This window comes from Cervus canadensis, chromosome 13 (assembly GCF_019320065.1).
Source record: "Cervus canadensis isolate Bull #8, Minnesota chromosome 13, ASM1932006v1, whole genome shotgun sequence".
Taxonomy (NCBI): Eukaryota; Metazoa; Chordata; class Mammalia; order Artiodactyla; family Cervidae; genus Cervus; species Cervus canadensis.
In genome coordinates this window covers 19018786-19033182 of record NC_057398.1, presented here as the reverse complement: position 1 = coordinate 19033182, position 14397 = coordinate 19018786, and the positions used below count along the sequence as shown (strand labels likewise).

At 38.1% G+C, this 14397-nt stretch overlaps 1 protein-coding gene across 2 annotated transcripts in view; it reads right to left on the bottom strand.

Annotated features, from left to right (window-relative positions):
- LOC122451878 (torsin-1A-interacting protein 2-like) overlaps positions 1-14397 on the bottom strand; it is a 41982-nt gene that overhangs the window by 6027 nt on the left and 21558 nt on the right. For both annotated transcript variants that reach the window (XM_043484929.1, XM_043484930.1), the window contains exons 2-4: positions 5991-6169; positions 3538-4047; positions 361-498 (exon numbers count right to left, since the gene is read on the bottom strand). In XM_043484929.1, the coding sequence (XP_043340864.1) occupies positions 361-498; positions 3538-4047; positions 5991-6024 (682 nt within the window). In that variant the 5' untranslated portion in view covers positions 6025-6169. The remainder of the gene's footprint in view (positions 1-360; positions 499-3537; positions 4048-5990; positions 6170-14397) is intronic.

Genomic DNA, 14397 nt, shown 5'->3' with positions numbered 1-14397 from the left:
AATGAAAAATAATGTGAAAAAATATACATATATATAATTAATCACTTTATTGCTCACCTGAAATTAGCACTACATTGTAAATCAGGTGTACTTCAATCAAAAACTGTTTCAGTTTCTTGGTTTATGAAAAGACCTTCCTCCACTGGGAATTCCCATTTTGTTAAGGATGGCAAAATGTTGGCTAAAACACCTAAAGGAAAAAATCCCTAAAACTCAATTGCTCTATTCTCATATTACTATAAACATTAAAAAAAAAAAAATTAAAACAATGCTAAAACTGTTAAATCTGCTAGTTTTCTGGCTATTTCTCTGAGAATTTCTGAATGTGAATTACTGCAGTAAAACCAGTTTTGTTCTCACCATAGCTCAAAAAATCCTTTTTATCAGTCCTTCTTATGGTATCCTTCATATCCTTCATATGGTATCTTATGGTATCCTGTGCATTCTTCTCTTTGTTTTCTTCCAATTCTTGTGTTTCTTGTTGATGTCTCTCAGCCTCTGGAAAAAAAAACAAACATTATTCTTAGACAGTGTACACTAATGAGAGTGTGCATACCTTTGTACTTCTTATCAAAGCAAAGAATTTGACTGAGGATGCCATACTTCATAAAATTTTGTTTTGTACAAAGCTAATTATTTTTCCTGTCTTTTACTTAAGGCTCACTATTGTACTTTATTCTACTTAGAAGAATAAAATAAAATGCTGTGAAATCACTTAAGGATACATCCATAATTCTTCACTAGCCCTTATATCAAGGACAAAGAAACAAGATTGCAGCCAAACCTATTTAAAATGTGATTTGACAAAACATACAGAACTAAGAAGGAATTTAAGAAATGCTAGCTATATGCAAGACTCAACATCATGGGTTTCAGCATTCATCAATAATTTCAGTATTCAGTTCAGTTCAGTTGAGTCGCTCAGTTGTATCCGACTCTTTGCGACCCCATGGCCTCCCTGTCCATCACCAACTCCCGGAGTTTACTCAAACTCATGTCCATCGAGTATTATTCATCACTAATTTCAGTATTTATATTTCAAAAGGTTCCTCAACTCCCAAATATGCAAATAACAGACACTAAGTTTAAAGACAGGAGAGATTACTATACACTAATAGCTTACTTTGCAAAATAACTTACAAAAGTAAGCCTGAAAATTAATAAGTGAGGTACATGAAACAAGGAATACAAGGTTAAGAAAACTTATGAACTATATAAAAACGCAGGTATGAGGTGTGATATCAATCTTAATTGATATCACATTTGTGATAAAATGTGTTGGTGAAAAGGAGGCAGTATTTTGTAGACTGAGTTAAGTCCCTCTAGAGTCAAAATGTGTGCCTGACCCCAGCCAGGTACCTCATATAAGAATGACAGCTGACTACTGCCCACAATCCTTACTAGAGAAATAACTCAAATAGCATACTCTGTTAACATAAAGGAGTAGAGTCATCTCCACCTATAAAGAACAGTTAATCAGATCACACCAAAATGTGAGTTTTTAAACTATCATGTCACAGAATTTAAGGACTGAAAGGATCTGTAATGATCATCTACTCTAGCCCCCTACCTTACCTACTGTGACAAAAGGTCCAGAGATGTCAAGGGCTTTGCCCAACGCCAAGCTGAGATTAGAAAGAGGTTTCTCACCTCCTAGATGAGCTCATTCCATTATATTAAGCTGCTTCTCACACATGAAACTGCATTTTTAAAACAATGTTTTCTTCCCCTACTCAGTAAACCTGCGTAACAGTGAAATTCTGATGGCACATTATTGGTCCATATACAAATGCTATCATTTGCTCATTTAACAAATATTCATGAAGTCACTTCTCTGTGCCACGTGCCAAAGAAACACAATGAATGAGACATAGCCCTTGTCTTCACTCAAGTTAATAGTAAACTAATGAAACACATATTTGAGATCAGCCATTGAGTTACACTGAAACATGGAATTCTAGCTCGCAGTCAAGTCCAACAAAAACAATGTCTTACATTTTATATTCCTTTGCTGTGGCAAATAGGCTGAGCTTTCAGAGTACTTATACAACACAAATCCACACAATCCAACTCCATAATACCACAAAAGGTAAAAGCTGGAAGAAACCAGCTGGATATCATCTTGTTCAACTTCTTCATTTCCACAAATAGGAAACTGAAGTACCAGGAAGTTGGGAGATTTGCTTGCTGCTGCTGCTGCTGCTAAGTCATTTCAGTCCTGTCCGACTCTGTGTGACCCCATAGACGGCAGCCCATCAGGCTCCCCCGTCCCTGGGATTCTCCAGGCAAGAACACTGGAGTGGTTGCCATTTCCTTCTCCAATGCATGAAAGTGAAAAGTGAAAGTGAAGTCACTCAGTCGCGTCCGACTCTTAGCGACCCCATGGACCACAGCCTACCAGGCTCCTCCGTCCATGGGATTTTCCAGGCAAGAGTACTGGACTGGGATGCCATTGCCTTCTCTGGGGAGATTTGCTTAAATTCACCCAAATTAGGAACTGGTAGGGCTGCAACTAGAATCCATATCTCTTGAGTTCCAGTTAAAGACTTAGCACACTGCAACTATTTTTCGTGAGGAAAGACAGGATGCTGTTATCCTTAACATACAAGTGGGGAAAATCAGGTATAGAGAAATAACTGATTTGCTCAAAGTCCTATAAAACTGAAATATGACTGAGTTAAGGATACTGGCTCAGATGGTAAAGAATCTGCCTGCAGTGCAGGAGACCCAGGTTCGATCCCTGAGTCGGGAAGATCTCCTAGAGAAGGGAATGGCTACCCACTCCAGTATTCTTGCCTGGAGAATCCCATGGACAGAGGAGCCTGGTGGATAACAGTCCATGGGGTCGCAAAGAATCAGACACATACTGTAGTGACTAACATTTCACTTCAAGGATACTATACCACTGATGCTGGTTTTTAAATATACCTATCTCTCGATTTATGTAGCATTTAATTTTCCCCAAAGTAAAAGATTTTAAATAGTGTAAGTGAAAATATAAGAAATAAAGAAAAGGCCAGGGGTGAATTTTTTAAGTCATACCTGTTAAAAAAAAAAATCATACATACAGTAAATAAATAGAAACTGTTAAAAAATGCAGCTTATGTATAAGTGGGAAGCAACTTAATGTAGTGAGCAGAATGAACTAGCTTGAAAGTGAAAGTGTTAGTTGCTCAGTTGTGTCTGACTCTGTGACCCCATGGACTGTAGCCTGCTAGGCTCCTCTGTCCATGGGATTCTCCAGGTAAGAACACTGGAGTGGGGTGCCATTCCCTTCACCAGGGGATCTTCCCAACCCAGGGATTGAACCTGGGTCTCTCACATGGCAGGCAGAGCCTTTACCTTCTGAGCCACCAGGGAAGTCTTAGGAGATGAGAAACCTCATTTAATCTCAATGCAGTCATATCTCTTTGTGACCTTGGGCAAGATGCAAAGGCCTTAATCCTATGAAGTAAAGAGAAGCTCTCTGAAAAGAATGGCCCCACCTAAGCTGTGACAGAACAGCACACAACAGGACGGGCTCAGGGCTCTTCTCACCTGGTGCCAGCAGTCGCTTCCTCAGTGTGTGCTGGCTCCCCAGCCCTGCGCTGGAAGGGCCAGGGCTCTGGGCATCCTGAGGGTCAACGACTGGTGGCTCCTGAGAAGCTCCAGGTCCGTCACCGACGTGCTCCGGGAGAGCTGCAGAGCTGCCCACTATGTGTGTGTCTGTTCTTCCTACCTTGTCACTTGGAGAACACTCGGGTTCTGGATCCACAGGGTCTTCACTCAGACTCTCTGAAGGGAGCTGATGGCCTTGTTCTCCACCCTGAAAACTCTGGCTGTTCTCACCTTCTATATCCTTTAGATATTTCCCATAATCTGTTTCGTCTGGATTTTCTGATTGAGCATCTATATCTGTACTTCCTGGGCCAATTGTTTCTACCTCTTGGTGGTCTTTGTTAAGACGAGGGGCAGGGTCTAGGGTGTGAGCTTCTTCAGTGGTACTTGCAGTGACTGTAGTCTCCTGAGTATTTAGTGATGGATCATTTTCCAAATCCTTCTGAGGGTCTATTGAGACAAAAATTTACAATTTTAAAAATTTCCCTACATATTTTATTTCAACAAGATCCCTGATTAATAAAAATATTTATATAGATTTTTATGGCTTTAAGAGGCACTCTTCCTAAACATTATTTCTCTTGACTTTCACTAAAGGTGACTGATTACCCAAATTTATTATCATGCTAATCTAACAAATAATACTAATTGAAAACTATTTTGAATGGCAAACCAACTTTTGGTAATATTAAAAATACCCTCTTCCCTAATGAAACAACAGATCTAGGCAATAATCATCAATAGCAACTGAAACCATTATTTGAAAGACTGAAGAGGAATTTTATAGTGAATGAACCAGGCTGACAACTTCCTTCTGAACCCATTGATGAATCTTAATACGACAAAAAGAAGGAAAATCAGACATTTCTAACTTCCCGAATTCCATGCAATAGGAAGTACACTATACTACCTATGAGGTATTCTTGCCAAACTAAAGCAGAATCTAATGAAGCTTCTAGAGCTAATTACCAGTTTCCAAGAAACACAGGGACAGAGGAATACATTAAATTATGCCTCAGGAATGTAATCAGAAAAACCCAAAATGATGGAAATTCTAAGAGACAAAGACTGTTTCTTGAGTAACACCAGGAGATAAAAATAAATGGCAATAAAAGATAAAAAAAGGAGGGGTGACCTATTGATTGAGCTACTAGAGACACATCAACAATGTGTGGACCACATCATAGATCCAGTGTCCCACAAACCAACTGTTAAAGAAGTATTGATGAGATAATCAGGAAAATCTGAACACCAGCTATTTGATGAGATGAAGGAATTATTGGTTCATATTCTAGGTATGAAAAGGAATTGGGGTAATGTTTTTAAAAAGGAATCTGTACCATTTGGAGATAAGTGTTCAAGTATTTTGGCTAAAATTATATGATATCTAGATTTTGCTTCAATACAATGATATGGGTATAAGGAGAAGAGAGTATAAATGAAACAGCATTAGCCATATGTTGATAGCAGATGAAGCTGGGTCATGGAATTCATTTCATCTCTCTACTTTTATATATGTTTGAATTTTCCATAATAAAGTTTTTTTTTTAAAAGCAACTGAAAAGATATATCAATGAAATGCAGTATGTGACCCAAATGTAAAGAAAAAAAAAAAATTAGAAACCTAACTGTAAAGAAAACAGATTAAGAGACATTTGGGGAAATGTGAATGCTGACTGTATATATGAAGAATAGTGTGGAATAACAATTTATTTTTAGGTATGACAGTGCTATTTTGGTTCTTTTTTTTTTTTTAATCTAGCTTTAAGAGATGTAAACTAAAGTCCTAATAAAATTATATCATGTCTTGCATTTACACTTAAATATTTCAAGGCAGGTAACAAGAGTAGCATTATGTAGGTAAAAGTTGAAGTTAGATGTTGAGTACATGGGACTTCATTATACTGTGCTATTTTTTGTGTGTGCTATTTTTATATATTGAAAAATATCCTTAATAAAATATTTAAATATGCCCTTCTCTTCCAAAAAACCAATATCATATTTTGCCTATATTTCCTATATATACACTTAAGCAGAATGAAGAATTTAAATTTCATCTTTCCTTATAATTGAAAGATCCTGCTCTAAATTTATAGCATATCACAGCTAACTTGACTTTTAAAAATATAACTCTAAAGATCTGTCTACCATCTTTTTTTAAGATGTTATTTTCCCAATACTACAGGAGTCTCTAAAACTTAACTCTTCTTCATAATTAGGGTCTGGTATGATGGTAAAATTCGGTAAATATCAAAGAATAAGAATCATAATAAATTAAGCAATTCAGTTCTTTTTTACTTCCAAACTTCAGTTTTAGTCACCAGAGACTTTCTCTCCTAGCACAGCCCTAGTTTCCGACAGCACAAACTTCGTGCTGTACAAACGAGTCTTACCCTCTGGAGGATCCCCAAGTCCTCTGTCAGTCATGTTTGAGTTCTATCTCTTCAGACTTTGGGATACTTTCTGTTAGTATCTGGATTTCCTTGTAAAGATGTCTTGGTTTCTTCTTGTCCCAAGTCCCAACAGACTCATGCTTCCCGTGGACCCAGGAAACAAGGCATATATACAGTGACTAAAACAAAATAAAAAGAATTAAAATGACTTTTTTATTCATACATGGGAAAAATGCCTAGTTCAGCTTTATTTACTAAGTCTGTTTAGTTTGAATACTATTTTCTCGCTGAAACTTATCTAGTGAAGAAAAAATGTTTTCTGGCTTTCATGAGACTCATATTCCAAATCCTAGACTATAAATAGAAAAAAAAAAACAAACTTCAGATTATTAACCCTTGTATAGATGACATAACCTCCTAATACATTCTAGTGTGTCTGGAAGGATGTAAAAAGTAAGAACAAGTAACCAGAATCTTGAAGGAAACACCTTTGAAACTGAGATAAAAATAATTCCAAGAGTAAAAATTTAAGTCACTGCTGAGTTAATCACTGCAGATTTCCCTTATGTCAATTTCTGTCCCATATAAATTTCTCAGAGTTTGCCTATCAGAAACTTCCATTTATCATTAACAAGAAACATGCACAGGGGTGACCTACAGATGAAGATGGCTGTCTTGGTATTAGGAAAAGCAAATACACATTTAGGGTTTCGTCACTAAGAGTAGTTTTCTTACAGTATTCTTTTATAAAATATGGAGATAGTTATCACTTTATATGATCCCCTTCTATACACTGCTCAAAGAAGTTGTTGTGTTAGTCACTCAGTCATGTCTGACTCTTTGCAACCCCATGGACTGTAGATCAAAGAAGAATATATATAAATTATTAAAAGCTGTATACAAAAGGAATCAAAACCAGAGGTAACTTATAAGCAATAAAAACTCAATTATATCTTATATTCACTTGGTGCAAACATAATTGCAGTTTGGGTCCTTGAATTTTAAATCATTATAACTAGGCTTGAATACAGCTTAATTAATCAAAATAGGAACCATTACAATCAACACATTTTTGCTAAAGAGAAATAAGTTTGTTTATTCCTGTAGCATGAAAATCTATGCTTCATGATTTGACAAACTCTTGGAAAGCATTTTCTGCATTCTGTTTGTTGTGGAAGTGTTTTCCCTGCAAAAAGTTTGAGATGCTTGAGGAAGTGGTAGTCAGTTGGTAAGAGGTCAGGTGAATACGGCAGATGAGGTAAAACTTTACAAATAAATAGAAAATCCAGTGACAGAGCAGTCTGGTGGGCTACAGTCCATAGGGTTGCAAAGAGTTGGACATGACTGAAGTGACTAAGCATGCATGCATGCACCTCATAATAAAAACTAAAAGGTACCTAGTAATAAATCTACAACACATATGCAAGGACTTTGGAGTGGGTGAAGTTTATGGTATATAAATTATACCTCAATAAAACTATTTTTAAAAAAAAGAACTTCTAGGGAGAAAAGTATTAAAACTTTATTGAAGGACATAAAAAGGACCTAAGTAGAGAAATATACTGTGTGTATAGACAGTAAGATTCAAGGCCATTTAGTGCTAATTGCACTCATCTCACATGCTAGCAAAGTAATGCTCAAAATTCACCAAGCCAGTCTTCAATAGTACGTAAACTGTGAACTTCCAGACGTTCAAGCGGGATTTAGAAAAGGCAGAAGAACCAGAGATCAAATTGCCAACATCCACTGGATCATCGAAAAAGCAAGACAGTTCCAGAAAAATATCTATTTTTGCTTTATTGACTACACCAAAGCCTTTGACTGTGTGGATCACGGCAAACTGTGGAGAATTCTTAAAGAGATGGGAACACCAGACCACCTGATTTGCCTTCTGAGAAATCTGTATGCAGGTCAAGAAGCAACAGTTAGAACTGGACATGGAACAACAGACTGATTCCAAATCGGGAAAGGAGTATGTCAAGGCTGTATATATTGTCACCCTGCTTATTTAACTTATATGCAGAGTAGATCATGAGAAATGCTGGACTGGATGAAGCACAAGCTGGAATCAAGACTGCCGGGAGAAATATCAATAACCTCAGAAATGCAGATGACACCACCCTTATGGCAGAAAGCAAAGAAGAACTAAAGAGCCTCTTGATGAAAGTGAAAGAGGACAAGTGAAAAAGTTGGCTTAAAACTCTACATTCAGAAAACTAAGATCATGGCATCTGGTCCCATCACTTCATGGCAAATAGTTGGGGAAACAGTGGAAACAGTGAGAGACTTTATTTGTGGGGGCTCCACAATCACTGTGAGAGTTGGACTATAAACAAAGTTGACCGCCGAGGAATTGATGCTTTTGAACTGTGGTGTTGGAGAAGACTCTTGAGAGTCCCTTGGACTGCAAGGAGATCCAACCAGTCCATCCTAAAGGAGATCAGTCCTGAATATTCCTTGGAAGGATTGATGCTGAAGCTGAAACTCCAATACTTTGGCCCCCTGATGCAAAGAACCAACTCATTGGAAAAGACCCTGATGCTGGGAAAGACTGAAGGCGGGAGGAAAAGGGGACGACAGAGGATGACAGGGTTGGATGGCATCACTGACGTGATGGACATGAGTCAGCAAGCTCTGGGAGTTGGGTGATGGATGGGGAAGCCTGGTGAGCTGCAGTTAATGGGGTCACAAAGAGTCAGACACAACTGAGCGACTGAACTGAACTGAACACCAATTCCCTCCAAAATAATCTGTAAATTCATTGCAATCTGAAACAAAATCTTCAGACAATTTTTTTATTATATGTTTCTTATGAAATGAATGAGCTGACCCTAAAATTCATAAAAAGCAGTAAAGAATTAAGAGTCAAGCTAATTCTGAAGGAAGAAAAATGAATTCTGAAGGAGGGAAATCTTTACCAGATATATCAAGATATTAAAAACAATAGGGCACTGGCATTAGAACAGACAAACATAATAACAGAATAGAGAGCCAAGAAATATGTACATACTTAAGTAAAGGAAACTGAGTGACAAAGAGAAGAATGGACTAGTGAATAAACAGTTATGGGACAACTGATTTTTCAAATGGGGAAAAAAACTAGATTTCTACCTCCACAAAAATCAGTTGCAGATTAGAGACCTAAATGTAAAGTGCAAAAACTCTGAAATTTTCAGAAGAAAGTGGGGAATACCATTATAACCTCAAGGTTTTCTTAAGCAAGATATAAAAGACATACAAACCATGAGGGGAACAAATGTGATGACATTAAAAAAGTTATCTCTATACAAATCATCAAAATCAAGGTTAAAAGATAAATTCACTGACTAGAAAACTATCAGCAACACATATAATCATCAACGGATTAATATCTAGAATACATAAAAACTACCCCAGATCAGTTAAGAGACAAATACTGCTATTTTGCTTTTTAAGTGGGCAAAAGAGATGAACAAGTAGTTAAATAAAAAGAGGACTCTAAATGTCTAATGAATTGGTAAGAAATGTAGGCAAGGAATTGCAAATATTAATGATGAGATACCATCTCACAACCACCAGATTGGAAAAAAAAAATGTAATACCAAGTGTTGGTGAGGATTTGGAAATACCCAGACCTGTATTGCGGAGAAGGCAATGGCAACCCACTCCAGTACTCTTGCCTGGAAAATCCCATGGACGGAGGAGCCTGGTAGGCTGCAGTCCATGGGGTCGCTAAGAATCGGACACGATTGAGCGACTTCACTTTCACTTTTCACTTTCATGCATTGGAGAAGGAAATGGCAACCACTCCAGTGTTCTTGCCTGGAGAATCCCAGGGACGGGGGAGCCTGGTGGGCTGCCACCTATGGTGTCGCACAGAGTCGGACATGACTGAAGCGACTTAGCAGCAGCAGCAGCAGACCCGTATTGACAATGAGGCCACCTGTTACAACTTGGGAGGGCAATACAGCAATACCGAGTTGACACACACATTCTACAAATCAGCAATTCTTTTAGACATGTAACTTAGAGAAACTTTTCCTAAAGTGCCCAATGGTGTTTGTGGCAGCATTGTTAAAAAAGAAGAGGAAAAACTGAGAAAATCTTAAATGTCTATAAATAAGGAACTAGTTTTAAATTGTGGCATATTCTTTAAATGTAATATTATATATAGCAATTAACTAGTTATGTATCAAAAATTCATAAATGTTCAATATTAAAGCCTTCATATAAAATATAAGAAGCATAAAATACTACGTGTGTGTGTGTGTGTGCTCAGTCATGTCCAACTCTTTGCAACCCCATGGACTATAGCCCACCAGGTTCCACTGTCCAAAGAATTTTCCAGGCAAGAATACTGGAGTAGGTTGCCATATCCTACTTCAGGGGGTCTTCTCGATAGGAATCAAATCTGAGTCTCATGTGTCTCTTGTATTGGCAGGCAGATTCTTTACCACTGCACCACCTGGGAAACCTATAAATACTATAGAGTGATTAAAAAATAATTAAACAAATGGAAAAAAAATGAACCAACTACTGATACATAAGATGGATGAATCTGAAAAAATGTGATGAGTGAAAAAAGCCACACACAAGATTATATGCCAAATGATCCAATTTATATGAAGTTCTAGAATGGCCAGTGGTCTACAGTGAGGGAAAACAGAGAAGTGGTTCCAAGGGTAAGGACTACTGACTGGAAAAGGGCATGAGAAAACCTTTTGGGGTAATGAAAGTGTTCTATATTTTTACTGAGGTGGTGGTTACATTTGTCATCAAGCTTAAAATCTGTGCATCTTATTGCAAGCAGGATATCCTCAATAAACTTAATTTCATGTAAACCTAACTGAATGCTTTAAAAAAAAAATATTACTTGGAAACTAGGTTGCAGTCAATAAGCAATCTGCAAAGGAACACCAGAGATGTATCTATAATCTTACAAGTGCTCAATATATGCCTTTCTTATCACAAGGCACACATCATTTCTATAGCCCATTTCACTCAGACCCTTGGACACACACTGCTGTTCATAGCTGAACCAGTATTCCCTCAAGGCTACAAGGAAGAAATGGTATAAACACAGAAGTCCTTGATGTATCTTCAGAAGAAATTACATGGTGTGGTATCTGGGAGACCTGGAGGCAGATTCCAGAGGCAGGTTAATTTTTTGAACTGTGTCTAATCCATACCAGGAAATGTGTGCATTAGAAACCTCTGGATTGCATAGCAGAATTGAGGTAGCACCTCATTCTGATGGAAAATGGACATGTTGAAAACTTTTTGCAGCTTCAGGAAAAACCATCCATGAGCATCTCAAAAAAAAATAATAATAATAACAATAACAACCCATCTTTGATGGTATCTTGAAAAAAAAAAAACAAACTGATGAAGACCTACATGCTTCATTTAGCACAGAGGATGTTTGCTTTTAGTGAATCCCTTACAAGTTCAATTGTGAAATATTGGTTTTCAGTGCCCCATTTATAGAGGTTGCAATGATTCATTTTTCCACTTAAATAAAACTTAGCCTTATCATTGGTAGGTATCTTTGCTTCCCTGTGATCCTGAAATCTGCAGCAAAACTTACTGTTTTCCTTTAACTTGTCTCCATGAGGGCTCAAATCAGGTTCAAGTAATAAGGTTTTATTGTCTATGGAGAATATAACAACTTACTGAATTTTAATATCCTGAGACCTCCCTGAAGAGGGACACAGATTTACCTCACTGCTTCTTCTGTTTTGGATGCCCTGGCTTTTCCTTCTATATATTTATTTGGCTGCACTGGGGTTGCAGCATGTGAACTCTTAGTTGTGGCATGTAGGATCTAGATCCCTGACCAGGGGTTGAACCTGGATTCTTTGCTTTGGGAGTTCAGAGTCTTAGCCACTGGACCACCATGGAAGTCCCCTGGCTCTGTCTTTTAAGGTGCACCCTTTCTGCTCCATCTCAATGAACCAATGGTAATGCTTTGACAACCTGGTAGGTGTTCATTGTTTGGTACATAGAATGATCTCTGAACTGCGGTAATAAAACCAAGTCTAGCAGCCTGGAACACACAAAATTAAAAAGAGTAACAGTAACTTTAAAATTGATGCATAACATTGACATTCTAGGCATCAGTGAACTAAGATGGACTGGAATGGGTGAATTTAACTCAGATGACCATTATATCTACTACTGTGGGCAGGAATCCCTTAGAAGAAATGGAGTAGCCATCATAGTCAACAGAAGAGTCCGAAATGCAGTACTTGGAAGCAATCTCAAAAATGACAGAATAATTTGTTTGTTTCCAAGGCAAGCCATTCAGTATCACGGTAATCCAAGTCTATGCCCCTACCAGTACCACTGAAAAAGCTGAACAGTTCTACAAAGACCTACAAGAACTTCTAGAACTAACCCCCAAAAAAGATGTCCTTTTCATTATAGGGGACTGGAATGCACAAGTAGGAAGTCAAGAGACACCTGGAATAACAGGCAAATTTGGCCTTGGAGTACAGAATGAAGCAGGTGCTAATAGAGTTTTGCCAAGAGAACACACTGGTCATAGCAAACACCCTCTTCCAACAACACAAGAGAGGACTCTACACATGGACATCACCAGATGGTCAACACCAAAATCAGATTGATTATATTCTTTGCAGCCAAAGATGGAGAAGCTCCATACAGTCAGCAAAAACAAGACTGGGAGCTGACTGTGGCTCGGATCATGAACTCCTTATTGCCACATTCAGACTGAAATTGAAGAAAGTGGGGAAAACCACTAGACCATTCAGGTATGACCTAAATCAAATCCCTTATGACTATACAGTGGAAGTGAGAAATAGATTTAAGGGACTAGATCTGATAGAGTGCCTGATGAACTATGGATGGAGGTTTGTGACATTGGACAGGAGGGAGGAATCAAAATTATCCCCAAGAAAAGAAATGCAAAAAAGCAAAATGCCTGTCTGAGGAGGCCTTACAAATAGCTGTGAAAAGAAGGGAAGTGAAAAGCAAAGGAGAAAAGGAAAGATATACCCACTTGAATGCACAGTTCCAAAGAATAGCAAGGAGAGACAAGAAAGTCTTCCTCAGCGATCAATGCAAAGACATAGAGGAAAACAATAGAATGGGCAAGACTAGAGATCTCTTCAAGAAAATTAGAGATACCAAGGGAACATTTCATGCAAAGATGGGCTCAATAAAGGACAGAAATGGTAGGGAGCTAACAGAAGCAGAAGATATTAAGAAGAGGTGGCAAGAATACATAGAAGAACTGTACAAAAAAGATCTTCACCACCCAGATAATCACGATGGTGTGATCACGCACCTATAGCCAGACAACCTGGAATATGAACTCAAGTGGGCCTTAGGAAGCATCACTACAAACAAAGCTAGTGGAGGTGATGGAATTCCAGTTGAGCTATTTCAAATCCTGAAAGATGATGCTGTGAAAGTGCTGCACTCAACATGCCAATAAATTTGGAAAACTCAGCAGTGGCCACAGGACTGGAAAAGGTCCGTTTTCATTCCAATCCCAAAGAAAGGCAATGCCAAAGAATGCTCAAACTACCACACAATTGCACTCATCTCACACGCTAGCAAAGTAATGCTTAAAATTCTCCAAGCCAGGCTTCAGCAATACGTGAACCATGAACTTCCAGATGTTCAAGCTGGATTTAGAAAAGGCAGAGGAACCAGAGATCAAATTGCCAACATCCACTGGATCATCGAAAAAGCAAGAGTTCCAGAAAAAATCTATTTCTGTTTTATTGACTACACCAAAGCCTTTGACTGTGTGGATCACAATAAACTGTGGAAAATTCTGAAAGAGATGGGAATACCAGACCACCTGACCTGCCTCTTGAGAAACCTGTATGAGGGTCAGGAAGCAACAGTTAGAACTGGAACAACAGACTGGTTCTAAATAGGAAAAGGAGTACGTCAAGGCTGTATATTGTCACCCTGCTTATTTAACTTATATGCAGAGTACATCATGAGAAATGCTGGGTTGGCAGAAGCACAAGCTGGAATCAAGATTGCTAGGAGAAATATCAATAACCTCAGATATGCAGATGACACCACCCCTATGGCAGAAAGTGAAGAAGAACTAAAGAACTAAATGTACGTAAGTGAAAGAGGAGAGTGAAAAAGCTGTCTTAAAGCTCAACATTCAGAAAACTAAGATCATGGCATCCGGTCCCATCATTTCATGGCAAATAGATGGGTGGAAACAGTGTCAGACTTTATTTTTCTGGGCTCCAAAATCACTGTGGATGGTGACTGCAGCTATGAAATGAAAAGACGCTTACTCCTTTGAAGGAAAGTTATGACCAACCTAGATAGCATATTAAAAAGCAGAGACGTTACTTTGCTAACAAAGGTCCGTCTAGTCAAGGCTATGGTTTTTACAGTGGTCATGTATGGATGTGAGAGTTGGACTGTGAAG